General features: G+C 30.5%; 2 protein-coding genes across 7 annotated transcripts; both read right to left on the bottom strand.

The window, feature by feature from the left end:
• Positions 1-425: 425 nt before the first annotated feature.
• LOC107889315 (caffeic acid 3-O-methyltransferase 1) lies at positions 426-9028 on the bottom strand. 3 transcript variants are annotated; one of them, XM_016813689.2, is made up of 4 exons: positions 8444-9028; positions 1928-2238; positions 1690-1754; positions 426-928 (listed from the first exon to the last, which is right to left on the bottom strand). In XM_016813689.2, the coding sequence occupies exons 1-4, from the start codon at positions 8839-8841 to the stop codon at positions 671-673; spliced, it is 1032 nt and encodes a 343-aa protein (XP_016669178.2). In that variant the 5' UTR covers positions 8842-9028; the 3' UTR covers positions 426-670. The 3 variants fall into 3 exon arrangements, with proteins under 3 accessions (XP_016669178.2, XP_040932466.1, XP_040932467.1); XM_041076532.1 differs by having other exon boundaries at positions 426-947; positions 8444-9026; XM_041076533.1 differs by having other exon boundaries at positions 426-1013; positions 8444-9025.
• A 4552-nt stretch (positions 9029-13580) lies between these two features.
• LOC107889314 (exosome complex component RRP45B) lies at positions 13581-17911 on the bottom strand. 4 transcript variants are annotated; one of them, XM_016813685.2, is made up of 8 exons: positions 17350-17911; positions 17086-17237; positions 16183-16392; positions 15787-15882; positions 15546-15660; positions 14909-14989; positions 14621-14809; positions 13581-14034 (listed from the first exon to the last, which is right to left on the bottom strand). In XM_016813685.2, the coding sequence occupies exons 2-8, from the start codon at positions 17220-17222 to the stop codon at positions 13945-13947; spliced, it is 918 nt and encodes a 305-aa protein (XP_016669174.1). In that variant the 5' UTR covers positions 17223-17237; positions 17350-17911; the 3' UTR covers positions 13581-13944. The 4 variants fall into 4 exon arrangements, with proteins under 4 accessions (XP_016669174.1, XP_016669175.1, XP_016669176.1 ...); XM_016813686.2 differs by having other exon boundaries at positions 15546-15603; positions 17350-17535; XM_016813687.2 differs by lacking the exon at positions 15787-15882 and having other exon boundaries at positions 17350-17535.
• Positions 17912-21246: the final 3335 nt, after the last annotated feature.

Raw genomic sequence — 21246 nt, 5'->3', positions numbered from 1 at the left:
AATCAGAAAAATAGCTAAATAACATTATTTAAGCCAAGTAGATCCTGCATCCATTCCACACGAGACCACACCCTGCAGGTAGAGTATTGAAACTATAGAGTTATTGCCGGCTATCTCGTGAAAGTTTCGCCATGAAATCTGCCCTATAAACATGTTACAACTTGACAATCCAATCGGCATGAGGTTGCACTATCAATGAGGCAGACCTTATAATGAGCAAAGTAAAAGTTTATGTTAAGGGTGCATTTTGACCGCATACAATAACTAGATAAAAGTATAATTATTAGAATGGTAATTACATCTTATTATAATTATAAAGAAATTTAATTTTTAGACATGTTTGATCGATAGAATGCAATTATATTATAATTTTTTATGTCATGTATGTAGTATAAATTAAAATCACATAAATACATAACTGTAAATTCTAAAAAATATTAACTATTATAAAATTATCAATGATATTTGAGAGAATAAAAATATCCCTAAGTACAAAATCTAAAATCAAATCAATTTATATAATAATTAATTTAAGAAAGTATTTAGTTACGAATAAAATTAATAAAAAATAATAAACATTATATCCAATTTAATTCCAATAAAGGAAATACAAGCATCCACTTTTATTCTTTCGGTTGCATTGGTAGCTTAGCAATGATATGAAATCCAATTACTTGAAGAACTCCATGATCCAGTAGTTACAAGCAAAACACTCATATCTGACGCCACTGAATCCGGCTTTAGTAGCTAACGCTTCAAATTCCGATTTGGTTCTTTCCTTTCCTCCAGGATTTTGCGCCATCATCAGCACATCAAGCTGTGTGATGCTTCTCAAATAGGCATTAGCTTCCGGTACAACCGGAACCACTGCCTCCACCACTATTACTTTTCCGTCTTTTGGAATGGCATTGTACCAATTCTTCAATAGCTTCAAGCAATGATCGTCGCTCCAATCATGAAGAATCCATTATATGATTTATTTTTCAAGTTAATTTGTTGTGCATAAAAGAGGCCTAAATATAAAATATGATAATAAAGGAAAATGTTATAAATGTTGAGGTTTTAACTCTAAATTTATTCATTATTGAGGGGTTGATTCTTTCAAGAAAAATCTTTAAAGTGTCATCCATCAAACAGTAAGGCTTAGGGGAAAGATATTAGTATAGCATTTAACAATAATTATGGAAGTCACTTGCATGCAACGAAACTCAAACGATCTACCTAAGTCATATAGGCCACAAAATTGAGTTACAATGTAGGTTCGAATCCCCCAGTGTGCGGGTAACTTTCATAATTGTATCACACGCTATATTAACACCTCTTTAGTGAGTCTTGCCTCACATCTCTATCAACCAAAGCACTTTCCCTTTATAAATTGTACACAACTCTTGGTGGAGGGAGACAAAACCCCGACCACAAAGACAATACCTTACCATTGTTGAGTGTTCAACTGATTGTTTAATAAATGACACTTTAAAAACTTCTCTCAAAATATTCAATTCTTGAATTATGATTATATGAAATCAACTGTACGGTATATTAATTTACATCCCTAAGAACAACTTTTGATAATAAAAGTCGAACATCCGATAACTAAAGAGAGCCTAATAATTAACTATTACTGGTGAGAGATGATTGAATATTGTAACTCAGAACTGCAACTAATGAACGCAAATGATATTATCTTACCTTCATAAAAATTGTATCTCCTTTAGGAACACTTTCAAACATATCTCCCCCTACATGTTGGACACCTGTCATTACATAGTATTTGTTGATTATCATTATGTAAGTATTTGTTGATTATCATTATGTAATCAGGCATAAACATGCCATTTGGCAATCAAAGAACTCCAAAAACCCTTTCAGCCATCGTCTATCATAAAACTGCCTATGACCAAGTAATATAAAGAAAAGATAGTGTTACCAGGGTAGGCAGGAGCATGTTGTATAACATGAGGTAAGTCAAAATTAATTCCTTTAATAGAGGGATATTTGGAAGTGATAAGGTTGAGTGTGATTCCAAGACCACCGTCAACATCAACCAAACTGCTAAGCTGCTGGAAACCCTTGTAGCTGTGGAGGATCTCCTTAAGAACGAGACCGGTGTGATTGATCATTGCAGTATTGAAAATTTGATTGAACCTTGGGTCCTTGCCTGGATATTCTAATGCGTTTGTTCCATGTACCCTGTCAAATGGAACTCCTCCTCCTATAATTGCATCCTTCAGTTGCGACCTATCATGCAGGAATTTGTTGATAATAAGATATAGAAACGGAGTTAATAGCTAGGCGAAGTGGGCAATTCCTCGTTTTGAAAATAAGCATATAGAATCCCCTACGTCTTTCTATTTAATTTTCGTTATGTAATGAAGAGATGGATTATTTAATAGTGAGATTAATTAAATAGAACTAGTTTATTATAAGAAAAATAGAACTAGTTGTATAAAAAAATTAAATAGAGTTAGTGACTGTAAAAGTACAATGGAAGTCCGTGTATAAGGAGTCGGATTACATTTTGTTTCTTCCACTAAAAAAAATATAGATACAATCTTTCCTGTACGTTAGAGAAAAAAGTGTAAACTTTTTATTCTATTAAAAATTGACCGTTAAATGAAGAAGTGGAAAATAATATCTAAGGTGGAATTAATTTTTTATCTGAAAAAACATAAAACCCAACATTATATATTATGAGAAAATCAAAGATAAAAGTATCATGGAGACCTTTGCACTAGAAGTTTTATTGACATTTTTGTTAAGATTTTTTAATTTGAATAAAGAATATTAATATGAGGATAGAATTACTTTATAATTTATAACTCATGTAAAATTATTAACTTATTTATTAAAAAAAACTAACATCATACTTTTTTTTTTTAAGTTTACAAATATAAATAGAATATATTCATATTACAATCACAAATATATTTCTGATCTACTACAAAGCAGAATAAAATAAATACAAAGAATAAAATCAAAATAATTCAAACTAAAATTACTCAATCGGACTACAATTCGTACATGAAAATAACACATGGTAATATTGTAGGCGCACAGCATGGTTGAAATTAAAATCTTAGACATAGACTTTGCCAATAATGCCAAAGCCTGACAGGAACACTTAGTACTTAAATTTCAAAATTGTCAAAAACTTGTAATTAGGTATGATAAACTTGTTTGGACACCGGCAAAATTTAACCGCAAATAAAATTTGACTTATCAAGGAAATGCAAGACAAGTAATATAATTCCTAATTGCCACATTATAATTAACTAAAACAATAATTAAAAAAGCTGGAGAATTTTTTTTTAACTTTTTAAAATAAAAAAATGGTATATAAAATTAAAAAATTTCCAAAAAGAAATGAAATTTCAAATTCCAATGAAAAAACGAAAATAATAGAAGTTTAGTACCCTATAATTGAACATATGAAAATGATATATGTGCCACTAAAGAAACAATTATGATAATAAAACTGAATTATAAATTAAATAAGTGATAAAAAATATAGTAAATAAAACACACTAAATTATTTTTGGCACATATATACCATTATATAAAAGCAATCCCATGAACAACCGGTAATTTATGCCTTTAGTTTTTTTATATATAGTTAGTTTGGATAGACCTGTCCATGGGTTAGTTTAGATTTTGTCAAACTTTTAGACCTGTTTGATAGGCTTGACTCGATCTGAAAAATAAACTTAAAATTTTATCTAAATTTGACTTAGATAAAAATGTTAAAATTTAGGCTTGGCTTGGCTAGCCCAAATTTAATTTTTTTTATATAATTTTTTTAAAATATAATACATCAAAGATACTAGAAACATTAAAATAAATGTTTTCTAATAAATTGAAAATAATTTGGAAAAGTACTCATACTTAATAACACCAAGATAGGTGTAATTTAGCAAGTAAATGTCTCTAAAATAATAACAAAATTAACAATAAAACAAGAGTTATACAATATTCAAACAATAACAACAAAATAATAGTAACATAATAGTGAAATTGTAGCAAAATAGTAAGAAAACAACAAGAAAATAGTAAATATTTTTGTCTTTTTGCTAATTCAGGTCGAGCTGAACTTGGGCAAAAAAAGCCTTACCCTAAGCCTTCCTATTTTTTAAAATGGGTTTTTTTTTTTGCATAACTACATTTTTTAATCCTATATTTTAGAAAATAAATATATTTTGGAGTTAATTTTGTATTAGAGGTTATAACGACAACACATTAATGTCCTTGATTTTCTATTTAGGGTTGGTTTGGGAAACAAATATATTAAAGGTTAGTTTTGTATCTGCGTTTAAAATGATGATATAATTAAATTATGCTTTTTTCTAATTTTTTTAAATATTAAGTATCCATGTCATGTTTGTATTCATGACTTTCAGTCTCATATTCATGTTTATATATATATATATATATATATTTTCTTGTGTTATGATCGTATTTAAAATATTATATGTTAATTAGTATAAATGTTTTACATGTTTATAGTTCATTTGAAGTAAATTTCTAGTTTGAATTTTTTCAGTAAATAAAAATTAATTTTTATATACAAATTTAAATCATATAAAGTTTTTTTCTTAAATATTTTTTAAAAAATAATTTTTCGAGTAAATAAAAAATAATCAATATTTCTAAATGTTTTTATATAGAGTTTTTAAGTTTGGTTCACTATTTTAAATATAAAATATTTATTTTTACATCATACAAAATTTAAATTAATAATAATTTAAATAAAAATAAAATTTGACTCGAGTCGTCCTGATTTTTTAACTTATATTCTCTAAGCCATCATAGCACATCGGTTTAAGTCAAATTCCAATTTCTCAATTTTCTTTTTTAGCTCTAACCATTCAATCAAGTCTATATTCGACATTTACTTATCTATACTATAAATAAAATTTTTAATCGAATTGGTCAATAAAAAATAAATGTATTGGGACTTAAACTCATGACACCATAATCGGAAAAACTTTAAATTTATCATTAAATCAAAGCTTTATTTTAATTTATTTATACATTTTAATTTTATTATGCATATTTTATTATCTCCATCAATTAATAATGTTGTTGGTTGAGATGGTATCACAAATTAACTCAACACCAAGTTAGGAATAATGACAACACTATGATAAATAATTGTATTCATTTTAGTATTCTTAATATAATATATGCATGTGTTTAAATTTTATTTTACTTACAATTTAATCTAATCTTTTTTATTTTAATATCATACATAATTAATATGTTATCATCATCTTCTTCATTTGGAGTTTTTCAACCGAAAACACCATTGTTTGGGGTAGGAGGAATCAACCAAGCTTGTTTGATTGCATGTAAGTCATTTTATTACCTATTTTCAATAATTTTTATGTTTTTGATATCATCGTAACTTTAAATCTAGCTAATCTAGGGACTATTTTGCAAAACTTTCAAAAGTTTCAAAATGTGCCATAAATGATTTTTGTATGTTCTTGAAGTTAATTGGTTAGGTTTGAAGCTTGGTTGTTAAATAGGACTATTTTGTAAAGTAGTTTTGGTTAATTTTAAGTTTAGGGACTAAAATGATAAAATAATAAATTTAGCATGAAGTTATTGTAAAATTCCATAAATCATGGGCTGTATATGTACAAGGGTAAATTCGACACAAGGGTTTTTAGTTTAATTGTGAAAAATGTGTAGTTTCGGTTGTAGGGACTAAATTGAATAAAAGGTAAAAGTTTAGGGTAAAAGGTAAAATATTGATAAATAGTCAAATACATGAATTTAAATTATTTAAGGTATTTAAATTGGTTAATTAGGCTAAATTATTATATAAATCAAGAAACGGATCAATTGGTTGATAATCGCAGGAAAAGAAAAGTTATCGAGTAGTTCTCGTCAAGGTGTTGGTAGCTACTGAGTTTAGGTAAGTTTGTATTAAATTTATTATGTTTGTTAATGGTTTGAATTCAAATTTTTTATGTGATTATAGATATATATGCATAGTCAACATGATTAATTGAAGTAGTTTTGAAAGTGGAAGATAAGGGAGTGAATTGTAATGTATGGCATTGTACATGATTGTTTTGATATATGTTATTCTAAGGGATGTATGTGATCACGTTGATCATGATATAAAGTTGTGAACACGTAAAGATTAATGTATGCAAGTTAAGGCCCGTGTGAACTCAGCAAATAGCTAGGATATAAATGACATGTCATTAAGGTGTTCCAGGCACTAGGTGCTGGTGATTACAGTTTCAAGGCACTCTATGCCGGTGATATATTTTCAGGTACTATGTTTCAATGGTGGATACCATACCGATGACTAGAATCCAGCATTTGTTCCAGATTCTTGTCAGCTTGTGTGGACAGCATCGTGTAATGGTTAATGTCTCGACGATTAGCTTGTGTGAGCATTATTTTCTGTGTATCCACAATCAATTTACTATAGTTCTCAGGGCAAAACAATTAGTAAAAGGAATGGAAATGAAATCATCTGACATGAAAAGCTATGTTCATGTTGGTTATGATTTAGTATGTAAACTTTGATATCTTGTGATCTTGATGATAATATATGTCCATTGCTAACCATTTGATATGGTAGGAATTATGAAACATGGAAAGGAATGATAATTTTATGTTAAGTATGATTTGTATACTTAAAATGGCATGTATGTGATGTTATATTCTATGAACTTACTAAGCTTATTGTAAGCTTACATTGTTTCGTTTTCTTCCTTGTAGATAGTCGAATTCGAGCTGTCAATTGAATTGTCTTTAGAAGTCACACTATCCGTCAACTCTTTCGGTAGCTATTTGTTCATTTTGGCCGATTATAAGTGGCATGTAAATAGGGATTTTGGTATATGTATGTTTATGACGATTCTGTTATATTTTGTGCCATTTAATATGTGATTAATGTATAAGTGTATAAGCTATAATGGTTTTTTGATGGATTGTGATGGTATAAATCTATTTGGTATTTAAACATGTTATCTTAGCTATAAAATGTCTCTTATATTTTGGTTGGTTGATGAAATTGATCATGAGAAAATGAAGTTTTTTTGATGGTTGAATGAGCATGAAACGTTAAGTAATTTGAGCTTGAAAGGTTTATGTTTTAATGTTTGAATTGTGGTGCCAATGAGAGCATATTGGTTAGGTTCTTAGGTTGAATGTTGTTTGGTATGTTTTGGCAATATTTGGTGTAATATAGGTAAGTATAATGGATGGTAATTGCATGGCTTGTAATCTAAGAAATTATAGGTAAAATGACTTGGTTTTGAAGGCATGTTTAGGTGCACACAGCCTGCCACACGGCCGTAGGCACTAACCCCCAAATGTAAAATTTCTCTTTTAAGCCTCTTTAGAATTTATAAAGTTATAAATAATATATGGAAAAATTATAATTTGCTCCTAAAAATGATTAAATTTTTATTTAATTCTTCTAAAACCTATTAAGATTTAAGCTAATATACTGGTGAAACTGTATTTTAATTCTTATAAATATATATACCTTAGTTTCAACCCCTTCAAATTTTATTTTTTTTGGTTTTGCCCATATTTGTTCATATGCACATAAAATCAAAAAAATCAAAAGATTCTAAAAATTATACTACAAAATATTTTTAAAATTTTAAGACATGTGTCACTATTTTATTAGTTGTCGGTACAAAAGTTAACGAGATCGATTAGGTACCTAAAAAAATATCAATTTAATTAATAGTTTTCCAATAAAATAATTTAAGTACCAATTAAATATATATTATCAAATCTAGGATTAAAATAGACATTAACCCTAGAAATAAGTATGTCATTTACTTTGAAAAAAAATCCACTACAATATTATTTTTCTTTTTACCTATAATAAAAAATAACTACCATTAAAAACATTGTTAATTTATACTTGTATAGTATATATGAAAATTTTGATTGAGTAATGTTAATATCAACTAGATACCAATTCAATAGATAAAATTATTAAAAATCTTATTATATTTGAACCCAAATCATTACTATTTTCTTTTCTTTTTTTATCACAACTTTATTTTTTTAATTAGTTTTTATATTTTTTTATAAATTTGTTATATAAAAATTTTACCCCCGTTCCTCCAATAATATTACCTTCAAAATTCTAATTTATTTATTTTTTCTAAAATATAATATATTGTAAAGAGAAAAATGAATTCTAAGTAAGTGATTTATCCAAATAACTTGACATATATTAAGAAATTAATATGCGTACTTGGGTGATATAGATATATCCTCGAACTTTCTTTAAATTATAATGTTCGTGTCTTCCTTATCCTACAAACTGATCTAGAATCTGTGGACTATAACTTTTAAGAATTTATATACCAAAAGTGAAGATGGGTTAAGAACAATCAAGTCTAAGAAATAAAAATAAGTAACTAAAAGAGAGAAAGAGTGAGAGGAAGAAGAAACACACCAACTATCAATGAAGACCTTGTCTTGAATCAATGCCATCAAAGGGCCTAAGGAAACCCCATCTTCATTCCGCACAAATAATTTGGAGACGGGCGTCAAACTGTACAGCCTATGAGGATTACCCTTTTCCTCATCCGCCACGGAGCAGCCCACGATTCCATGGCTGGCTAACACGACAAGGATTCGGTCCAGCATGGAGGCCGCCTCTGAGTTGTTGGTAGCCAACTGTGCCGCGATCTCCTTGGCAGAGAGCTCAGCATCTGGTCCGCATTTCGCCATGATTCCAAAGATGTCCAGCTGAACCGCCGCATGCATCGACATGGGCAGCACTGAAGAGGTGACGATTTGGAGGGCATATGAGAAGCTTTCCTCATTGTTACAATCAATTTGGGTTGCCATTGGAGAACAATCCCTATATCTCTCGGTCAAAGAAAAATTTGGAAATGTTGGGAGTCGAGTTTATCGAACTAGCGAAAATAACTCACTTTTTATAGCAATTTCTCTAAATAATTACTGTAGTCGGAGGGGCACATACAAACACCACGAGAAACATGATATAGACTCTGCCCCTTTAGCTCATGTCATTATGCTATCAATTATTATAAAAGGTTTTGAAAGAAAAAAAGAAAAAAATGAATGTGAAAGAGACATCTAAAAGTGGAGTAAATGCTTGAAGAATGGTGGATGATTCTTGTTTTGTTCTACATAATTGAGTTATTGGGGGTACAACTTGCATTATTGTATGTTAGTTTCTTATAAAATAAAGGTTGGAAATGAATGTTAAATGGATGGTGGCGAGTGGCGACCCAGGAGAAGAATGAGGAAAGAGATTTGAAATTTTAGTGGAATGTGGGCCCTTTTCCTAACCAAATAAATAATGAAATAGTAACTTCATTTAATGCTAAAACCACTAAGAATTTGTTAACATTAACATGAGAATTTTAAAACTATTAATTTAGTTAATCATTTTTATTCATACTCACTTAACTTTATCATTTAATACTCGCATCAATTAATATAATTTTACGTGCTCGCCTCCAATTACAACACGTGATACACGTGTCGAGTTTATCGATCTGGCGAAAATAACTCACTTTTTATGGTGCATCGCGTCTACATTATTTGTTTGGACACCTATCTTTTTTTCTAGCATTACCTATTGACTAACATTTTCACTTTCTATTAAAAAGGATTCCTTACTTTTTCATGCTGAAGTTCTCCATAAAACTTTTCAAATTTCAGGGTTGATAAATGTTTTATTGGAGTAAAGTAAAATATTTTTTAAAAAAAGGTACATAATAATTTTTTAAAATTGTTTGAGAAATATAAAAAATATATATTATTAATGTACCAAATATTAATCCTAACTCTCAAATTTTTAAAAAAGAAGAAAGAAATATACACTTAAGGCGCTTAAGCTCATGTCTTTTATTTTATTGTAATAGTAATAGTACCAACTAATAGGGATGAAGCCAGAATAATTTTTTAGGGAGGCCGAATGAAATTTTAATTTTTATAGTCTATATCTTTATAATTTTATAGGATTAAATCGAATTTTTATAATTTTTTAGGGAGCCAAAGTGCAATTTTACTTTTACTAATTTAAAATTTTTTAAAGGGCTTAAATAACATTTTTTCATTTTGGGGGGGTTCGAGCCCTACCAGCCTCCCTAGATTCACCTCTGCCAACTAAGCTAAAACTCAATTGATTAAAGTGTTTTTATTTTAAACATAAAGTATTATTGACTAATAATATATTATCACATTTTATCCTTATTAAAAAAATAATTTTTAAGATAAAATTATTTTTTATGTTTTTTTTAATTTATTAAATTACTACTAGAAGAATTAATAGTATATACATGGTTTCAATGGAGGTGGAGAAGAAAGAGAACAACAGTGTCAAAAGAGGCCGGTTCACCCATTATAGAGCTGAGAGCTGAACAGGTAGAGGGACTTAGGATGAATGCTTAGCGTATTAGGGTTTCGAGTGGAAAGGAGTCCCCATACTAAGTGGTATCTTGGGGTATTTATTAGAGAGGTAAGGGCCCAATGGAAGGCCTAACCGACTCCAAATTGGTAGGAATATAACAATAGTTCCCTTCAATCGAGAGGTAGATTATAAAATGATAATGCCTTGAGACCATCCACAAGTTGCCCTACGCGTGGTGGTTGTTGCAAATAAAGTAATGGGTGGTAAGTGGTAGAGAACTTACCCAAAAATTTTTGTTTTTTTATTTTTACGAAGGGTATAGTTATTGGTCCGATGACTTGAGAATATACAGTGCCTTGTGAAGCTATTGAATTTCATGTGTAACTTTTAATAAAGTGTTTGTGAATAGTCCTATTTGTAGTTGATTCGTATAAATTTTTCCTTATGATTTAATGAGTGGTATGTCCACTGGCTTGACAATCCAAAAATGTATAATGTATACTCGAGTGGTGCAATTCTCAATTAGAGGATCCAAATTTATATAATGGAGACGTCTAGTATGTATATCGCGAATGCAATTATTGAAAATGTAAAATAGAAGAGTTTTAAGCCATTTGTTGACAATATAAAATGTAAGAGGCATGACCCAATTGCCGGTAATATATAAAACGTAAGAAATGCATGCTATCTGTTGGCATAAGAAATGTGCACTATCCATTGCGTAAGAAATACGTAATGTCCATTAAAACGTGATCGAGAGGATTATTCATTGTTATAAATAATGGTAGTAAATGTAGCTTTTGGCCTTAGTTTTTGATGAGTATGACGACTCGACTAGGTTGTTGATAAGTATGGCGACCTAATTAGGTTATTGACGGGTGTAGCGACTTGACCAGGTTGCTTACGAGTATGGAAACTTGACAAGTTGTTAATGAGTATGGTGACTCAACCAGGTTATTGATGAGTTTGACGACCTAACTAGGTTGTTAACGAGTATGGCGACACAACCAATAAACACAAAGATGACGAGTATGGCGACTCGATAAGTAATAAAGTGACCCTACTCCCAGACGTATGGGGGTGGTTATGGAAAGTAATAAAGTGACCCTACTCCCAGACGCATAGGGGTAGGCTTATGGAAAGTAATAAGATGACTCTACTCTAGACACATAAGGAGGAGGCTTATGGAAAAGATGGTGGTGTTGCTTTCGCTCAAGGTGAAAGGCTTACGATAGATCTTGCTCCTAGATGTATGGGGTGATGCTTAAGGGAAAAATCGCAGGTCGATCGCGCTACCATTGGCTCTCGTAAATCAAAATTACGTAGAGAGTGAGGTCCTCTTACGTCGAATCACAACCATTAACCAAGTCTTCTCGGCTTGGATTTACATGATGAAAGTAGAGTTATAGATATAACATGTAGAATTTATAGATATGACATAAACATGAATAGTGGATGTGCCTCGGAATGTATAGATTGCATGACCTACGTTGGCGAAGTTTACAGACTTGAACGCGCATATAATATTGGGAAATCTAAATTCCCACGTGTCCCTGATGAAAGTATGTGGTCGCCTACCTCATACACTCCTTTCAAGTTGGTACCAGATAAGAACTCGCGACGCAAGTCGAAAGGTCAGCCAAACTCAACTTGAATATGAGGAAATATGGATATTCGGGAGTGGGGAGACACACTGAGGTTATACACATACTGTAGGAACCCAGGGCATATGATGTCAACATGTCCACACAACCCGGGAGTATCGAGGAGAAGAGCTAATTAAAACACTAACTTATTCGTTTATACATTAATTTTTTCTATAAAATATAAGTTATTATTACTTCTTCAAGTAAGATATATTACAATACAAAAGCCAAAGTTTTAATCCTAAATTGGGAAGCTTCTAAGCAATTCTTTGCTTTGTCAAAATATTGTACTTAACAAATTAGTGGAAAAAAAATTCAATGAAAAAATAACATAAATATTTGTAAATTTTAAACTCACAATACGATGTTATAAAGCAAACCAATTTAATAGATTTGTTTCATATATCGTAAATAAGTGTACATTTAAGATGTAAAATAAATTATACAATTTAGTACTAAGGAAAACGCGTCCTACAGGATGTGTTTTTATTCTCTCCTAAAAACACGTCCTTAACAGTAAAAATATACCTTATAGGACACATTTTCCTTTGTCTCAAAAAATGACGTAAATCAATAAATTTTAAAATTCTCGACCTACTTTCTCATTATTTTTCCTTTTTAACACATACCCTTTCTTTCAGTAGCCATTATACTATTAATTTTATATTTGGAATAACAAATTGAATCCTTCCCTCTTAATAAAAAATTCGTGTAATAATTATTAAATCAAATTGTTTCAAATATAGGGTTGATTCAGATATAATGTTAAATTTAGTTTTTTTTTATATTTTTTTATTAATTTAGTTTATAAATTTTTAGTTAAATTTAGTTATTAACATTTAAGAAAAAATTAAATTGTTTTTTTAATGAAATGTTAATTAAAGCGTTAATTTTTAACCATGCTAGCATGGCACCCTTCGTGACAGTTCATGTGCACTTCATATTAATATAGCATTATTTGTCTTATATGTCATAACAATAAATAATTTAAAAATTGTAAAAGAAAATGTTCAAAAACATAAAAATGTAAATTTTTTTTTAAATTAGCATAAAATACATATGAATTGTCATACAAATTGTCATGTTTAAAATTTTAACATTTTGATCAATATTTTCATTAAAAAAAACAATTTAACTCTTTTTAAAATGTTAATAGTCAAATTTAACTCTTTTTAAAAAATTAAAAATCAAATTTAAATAAAAATAAATAAAAGCCAAATTAATAAAATATAAATGTTGAAGAATAAATTTATGGCTATATCATTTATTTAATTATGTTAGTTCTTCTTAAAGATAATTTTACTCTTTTAACACTTTCAATCGCACCCAAACCCACCACTTGCAAAAATCAGTTAATGTACATTTATTTAAGGATTATTATAAGATTATTAAATATAGTTTTCTTTAAAAAAAGATTATTAAATATAGGGTTTGTATTATGGCATTAGATTAGCCCTTCAGCAATTAAAAGATTATTAAAAATATTACAATTAAATTATAGTTTATATTATTATATTTTTAAAATTAAAATAAAATTTAAAACCTAGCGCAACGGCCTATGGGGAAACTCTTTAAAATTTCATTGAACAAAACTATTCTAAATATGAAAGATAACATAAATATTACAAAGATTGCTAAAAACTTCTAAAACAGCTATAACCAGGGTCCAAATAAGCAAATCAACTTGGACCCAAAATGATAAAACCTAATTTCCAAGAATAATACTAAATTTGAAAAAAAAAACATAATTAACTTATGGTGCAGAATTTGCAGAAATTGAGATTCTGCACTGAACAATATAATACAGAAAATTATGAAGATCCAAGTAGTGAAATTACACGAGAAAAAAAAGTAGGATAATGACTGCATCTACATGCTTTCCCTTGATTCTCCACAGTACTTACTAAGCTGGTGACCAACTTACTAGTTTTGTTTCTCTCTAACATCAACGCCGGTAGATGTAGGGTGGCGCTTGACCTTTCGTAATGCTCTTTCCGTGTTGACGACCTCAACCTACATTGATTCATAATGAAACTCAAGGCATGCAATATACACTAGAAGCTTTAATGGATAGTATTATTTGCGTAACTAGCAACTTGACAGCATATAGAACCCTGGAAATTTACATAAAAAAATGGTAATAATATGTGATACCCCGTTTCTGAAGTTGTTCCTAAGCAATACCAAAAAATGTCATATAGCTGCATGTTAACAGCTAAATTTTAGGGAAGTGAAAGAGCCTCATTCTAGATTGAATTTTCGGTAGAAGTTTTAGGATACGAGACCGCCTTGTCCAGCTTTTGAATTAGTTAGGTTACAACAAAGGTTTTTACTTTTCTGTTTAGTAGTTCGAGACAGGCAGCATATAAGTCATGTACATAGTTCTCTACTTCCAGTGGTTTTCTTAAGTGGTTTAATTTCATAGATCATTGCTACATGTTAACTAAATCCCTTCAAGTTTTGCACATTCATGCAACACCTTCGAATTTTACAAGCACTTTTATTATGAAATCTTTATAAGATGACAAGACAAAAAAAGTGAAGTATCTAAGAAGTCATGCAAGTTTCAGAAAACTATTTTTGAAGAAAACAATCTTACTGCATCTTTTATTTGCTTTGTTATACTGGCAGCCTTTGACGTAGCAAGTTGCAAGCATTGCATGATAACTCTTTGAGGGACACCTTCTCCACCACTTTTTTGAATTGCACAAATATCACCATTTGCATTAACTGTTGTAGTCATTCTTCCACCCATAACAGCTTCCTCGTTGTGAGTCGGATCTATTACCTGAATTTCATCACATTGAAGAAAATCACAACTTTAGCTGTGAACCAGAAGTGCTAATAGAACATGTTAAAAGTATACTGATGAAGAAAATTTACTCACTAGGATGCTCTCATTACTGAAAAATCCAAAGGATATTGCAATTGGAAGATGATGCACCGTCAAAGGAAGAGGCTCCCTTATCTGTCAAATGAGTTTTTGATGTGAGAGAAGAGGAAGAAGATGATAAGAAAGAAGTGAAATAATTAAAGTGCCATTCAAGTTCTCAGTTCTTACTAGTTATAAAGGAAAGATTAATGGGAAAAAATATGATGAGTATTGCATTAGTTATACTCTTTCCCTCTATTGCACTTCCTTTTAAAGCTACTTACTTTAAAGATACTTGAAAGCAAATTAGATGGGAAATGTTAAAAGACAATCTCTCTTCTTTCTGTTGCTCTAATTATTTAACAAACTAAACAAAAGAAGCTTCAACTTTCTCTCAGACCAGTCACAGTGCAGTGCACCCATATCCAGACATGGTATGGGGATATTACCCTCCAAATACATAACATGTCAGACACATACCCATATCCGACAGTCACACTTGAGTCAGAGTAACATATTCAAATACAGGTTTTCAAAACTCACTAGATACTTCCCAGTTCTCATCTTCACAGTAATGTTATTTTAAAAAGCAATGAATTTATATGAAAACAAAAACACTAATATTAAAAGCCGAAATGGTTAAGAATTGAACCTCAGGTGGATGTACTATTACTTCCTGACCATCTTCTCCTCCTAATGAGCACTCAGGCCTCCGGAATGTCAGTAGAGCAGCCAAAGCAGCAATATTAGCAGCATCAACAAGGTTTCTATTTCCACAAAATATATTAATTGGAACTGAATATGAGCATCTAATATTAGAAGACAAACAAATTATGACATGATACTAAGTTTAGGCCTTAGGGTAATAAAACCATAAAAGATTGCAATAGTACCCTCCATTATCCAGAATGTGGAGATCAATCCGAATAGCCCAGACAAACTTGCTAGCTAGAATACATAGTGATTCAGTATCCACAGCCCTGCTTTCCCTGTAAGATCACTATAGACCTTCAATTACCTTTATTTCGTTAAGAACAACACAGTGACAAACCTAAAACTAAGTTCCACCATATTCCCGAAAAGCTTAGTAGACTGCTTCATTCGCAAAACAGCATTCATAAAAGAAAAAACATGCTTGTTAGGTAAGATCTAATTCTATAGAAAGAAGATATTAGTGAAGAATCAGCACACAATATAAGCCCAATACATTCAAAGAAAAGGAGAAGATTGGGAGAAAAAGCTGAAAAAGTTAAGCTTCAATCAAATCTTTTAAAGTATAACAACAGTACCTTAGACCACGATCAATAATACGTCCCAACTCCACAGCCAATTCTCCAGGACGGCCTGGCTCGAATGAAGGATCAGCCATTGGAGAAAATTCTGTGAAGATTGAAAGAATCCCTTCCTTAGGCCGGTCTCTATAAGGCTGAACCAATTGAGCAGTAACCATTCCCATAACACGAGTCTGGCCTAGCTGCACCTCTGATGACCCATCCTCTCTGTAAATCACCATGATAATTAACACTGAATTTTACAAACGAGATCCACCAAAAAACATTCTCACACTAAATGATATCACTCGATAATGCAAAATAGAAGTATGAATCTAATTGCTTCAACTAGAAGAATAGCATCAATCAAGAAGTATTCTTTCAATAACTAAAACAAAAATCACATAAGAAAATATCACCAATATATGTACAAACATTTTCTCGAACCGAGATTCCCATAAAAATACTTTTCCTACATGCATGCTTGCATGCAATTAAGGTTAGTTAACCAACATCAATTAAGCTTAGAATTTGTTGTCATGGCCTTATCTTCAAGCTGAGCATCTCCACCTATTACAAGTCGGTTTAGCTTAACATGGTATTAGAGGCTCGTTTACTCAGTTTCTGAATTAAGCATAAACAACAGAGAAGAGTTAAGTTGCTATATTCCATGTTAATTACGTTTTGAGCTTGTTGTGATCTTATATTAGCCCACATGTTGATTGCAAAACAAATAGTACATGATAAATATATCCTTGCAACTGCCAACAACCCAAGTTTCAAGATAAGCAATTATAAGACAACAGCGCGAAACAGAGTAATTATAAAGCTGAAACGAAGGAAAACTCGTTACGGTAAATATACAAATGCGTAAAAGTTGGTTCTGTAACGAATACAGTGATGAATGATGCTAGAACTTGCCTGCCAAACTTGATTGAAATCTTACGGTATTCAAAGGGCTTTCGACCATCGATTCGAATTTCAGAAAGCAACGCAGTTTTGATGAAATTCTTGTCGTTCACTGTCAATCGCCAAGAATTCGCCAATCTACCCTCCATTGCGTTTCAGTTTCTCTGAAATAAGTTCGCAGAGATATTGGTGCTTTCAGTAATGCATTTCATCAAACAGTTTCGACCTTTTACTTTAACCAAACTATGCAATTAAAAAAAAAAGCTTGAAACTTACAGCTTTTACCAAATGTTGTTTTCTTCTAAGTTAATACTTTTGAAAGGTTGAATTTTGGATATAAAAGCAATAGCATTTAGAACAGAAAGCCTACAGTGAAAAAGAAGAAGAAGCAAATGGCTAGAACCCTAGGGTTTTTGTTTTGATTTCCTTCCCTTCCCTTCCCTTTTCTTTTTTTTTTTCTTATTATTTTTGCACGCGGTTTTTCCTTTAAATTTAGAGTAAATTCGCTATTAGATTAAATTTTCATTTTCATCATTTAATTAAAAAGTTATATTTTAGTTATTAAAGTTTTCAAAATTATTTTTTGTGTAAAGTACAAGAATGATCACTAAACTATTGCTTTCTTCCTATTTTCACTTATCTATTAATTTTTCTGATTCAGATACTATTAGTTCTATAAATAATATATTCAAGAGAGAAGTCAGGGATTTTTTTCTAGAAGTTAGGGATTTACATAGATTTTTTGGTTGACTTATTTTTCTTGCCTATCATGTATATATATGGCTCTTTTTGGTATGCTAACACGAAAGAAGAAAGTCATTCCTCTCAAAAGTTTTTTCATGGTATCAAGAGCTAAAGAAGAACAAAATAGCCATGAATAGCGAGGGAAAGAAACTTGTTTCCACCTATGTGTTGACTTTGAACGATAATCCTAGTAATATAATTACTCAGGTGTAATTGAAAGGAGACAACTATGATGAATAGGCTTGAGCGATGCGAACTACATTGAGGGCCAAAAACAAATTGGATTTCTTGATGTAACAATTGAACAGCCTGATGATGATTCCTATGAATTGGAGGATTAGTGAACTACAAATTCTATGTTGGTTTCATGGATGCTCAACACAATCGAGCCAACCCTACGATCTACTATAACTTATATAGAGATTGTAAAGGATTTATGGGAGGATATCAAAAAAACCATTCTCTATTTCTAATGGACCTTGTGTTCAACAAATCAAGGAAAAACTTAGCAATTGCAAACAAAGAGGTTTTCCAAAATTGAAAAAACTATGGGAAGAACTCGTGAATTATGAGCAAATTCCCATTTATCGTTGTGGAAAATGCTATTGTACTATTGCAGTTGAACTCGACAAGAAACAATGAGAAGAAAGGCTTCATCAGTTTTTTATGGGGTTGGAAAATGCGTTATATGGAGCCGTTCGTTCCAATATTTTAAGCACAGATCTATTCCTAAACTTAAACAAGACATACTGATTTGCTGTAATTCGGTGTAGCAGATTAAACTAATTTTTGCACTTTAAAAGCTTGAAAATAAGCATTATCATTAGCTTTTAATTATATTTTAGTAAGTTTAATTAAATTCAATAAGATGTGCAAATTGTGTCTTTTATTGACCTTGGTGGTCGAATGAGGCCTAACGGTGAGCTAATGAACTTTGTAAGTGTGCAAGAGACCATTAGAAAGCGTGCTAAATCGATACTAGTCGGTCATTATGTCGCAACATGGATGGTTCGATGTTGCAACATAGGGAGCAGAATGAAGAAATTCTGAAACTTCTTCAATGTCATGACATAGCCTAAGAGTGTCTCGACATACTCGTAAAGACATCCCAAAGAAAAGCATACTAACTTCTATGTCACGACATAGGTCCTGATGTGTCACGATATCGACTATGGACGGGAATTAATACAAGCTAGGAGGTGTTTTAGTCTGCACAATCTAACCCAAAGCTCGGGAACATCAGCTAACCTTGGGTTAAGGATGATGACCACCTTAAATCTATAAATAGACTCATTTGACACATGTTACAGACACCAATTACTTAGCCTAGAGTCTTTCTTTTAACTTTAGTTTAAGTTTTTCTTTCCTTAGGTTTTAGATTTATTTTTCAATTTGTTCTTTGTTTTATTTTGGGAGACTTGATTTGTGGATGCGATCAAACCTTGCGGATTCACTTGATTTGTGGATGCGATCAAACCTTGCGGATTAACGAGTGCAGATATGATCTATTAATTGTCTTGTAGGGTTACTCAACGGATCAGCTATTTGGGAAAGGAAGAACCTAAACCCTAGGCTTGACGACCCTAGGAAGTTATCAAGGTGGGAATTAACCCAAAATTGGTATGGCCTATCCATGAACACCTTATCCCCAAACTGGTCTGAACTATGAGGTCGGAAGATAAGTAGTCCTTACTAACTTGTTATTCTAGTGGACGTATCGAAAGATCTTATTAGGATATCGACTAGTTGATTGACGAGGAACCTGAAGTGACAGTTGATGAAGATCATCGAAGCGAGCTAATCACCCATAACCAGATTTGATCAATTTCATTCTTTAATTTCTTGATATTTATTTGTTTATTATTATTACTATTATTATAGAAAACCTTAAAAATCCAAATTATCTATTTCTTCGTAATATAACCTACTTCAAGTACTAATTAGATCTTTTGGTGTTTAGGTGGAGATTGATCTAGTACTAGCCTCATTTAGGTACGATCCTCGGAGTACTCACCTACTCCATTGTAACTATATTACAATCTAACCCGTATACTTGCTGATACCACCTCACTTTTATATATCTTTTGTTGCACTATTCACACTTTGGATGTTAATATGTCCGAAGGTGGTCACATACTCGTTGGTGTGCCAAGAAGAGCGCATTAAAAAATTTTCATTAGGAAAGGAAGAACATAGAGAAGTTGCGAGTTTTACAGTGTAGGCCAAGATAGGAAGCCAAAAGTATAAAACAAAAACAAGAGACAAATCAATTGTTTGCTTACCTTGCAAGAAAAAGGGACATGATTGTAGCGACGTAAAAATTTCGCTTTGGCCGCTAGTTGAGGCGATTATTTGAAAATTTGAAAATGGAATTTCAGTTTTAAAAAGAAAAGGAGTCGCCACCGATCTTTTTTTTAGGTGTGATCGGACACCTAATAAATCCTCTCTTTTTTTAAAAAAAAGGAAATTTATTTTTGAACAAAAATGAAGGCAGAATTTGAGTCTACGCGAATATCCAGAGAGAAATAGGGTTCGAGAGTCAGTTACGCACGAGGAATGTATTAGCACCCTCGCGACGCCCAAAATTAGTATCATGTTAAACACGCGTTGTCTTAATTCTCAAAAATACAAGTTTAATTTAATATTTAATCGCAATCCGATTGAACTACGAGAATTTGAAATTTTGATTTTTTAGAAGGACGTCTTGTTTTTAACACGAGCCAATGATATTCACCCAACATAGCGATGAAATCAGTGACTTGGTGTTGAAATCGGTACGTTGCCTTATTTATTAAAATTAATTAAAAGCATAAAAAATAATATTATTCGCAACAGGAATTTGTAAATAATGCACACGATGATACAATTAATGAAAAAAATATTAAAATACAATATTAGAATAAAAATAACAATAATATTAATATATACACGAATAATAACAGAAATAATAATAATAATGACACGATAAGTCAAAGTAGAAAATAATAAAATATTATCAATAGTAACGATCATAGATTAATAAAATGATGACATGTTAACAAGGACAATAATAAATAATAATTAATAATGCTAAATTAGTTAATAATAAAACAATAAATAAATAAACACAAAAAGGAAGGCATATAATATAATAATAATATTAAAATAAAGTAATTAAAAATAATACTATATATAAATATATATATACACATATAATAAAAACATACACTAATATTAATAATGATAATAATACTAACAATAGTAATGAAATACAAAAAAAGTAAATATAATATAATAATATTAAAATAAAGTAATTAAAAAAATACTATATATAAATATATATACATATATAATAAAACATATACTAATATTAATAATAATAATAATAATAATAATAATAATAATAATAATACTAGAAATAATAATGAAATACAAAAAAGATAAACATAA

The sequence above is a fragment of the Gossypium hirsutum genome, chromosome A09 (genome assembly GCF_007990345.1).
Source record: "Gossypium hirsutum isolate 1008001.06 chromosome A09, Gossypium_hirsutum_v2.1, whole genome shotgun sequence".
Classification (NCBI taxonomy): Eukaryota; Viridiplantae; Streptophyta; class Magnoliopsida; order Malvales; family Malvaceae; genus Gossypium; species Gossypium hirsutum.
This window is presented reverse-complemented; position numbering and strand designations above follow the sequence as displayed.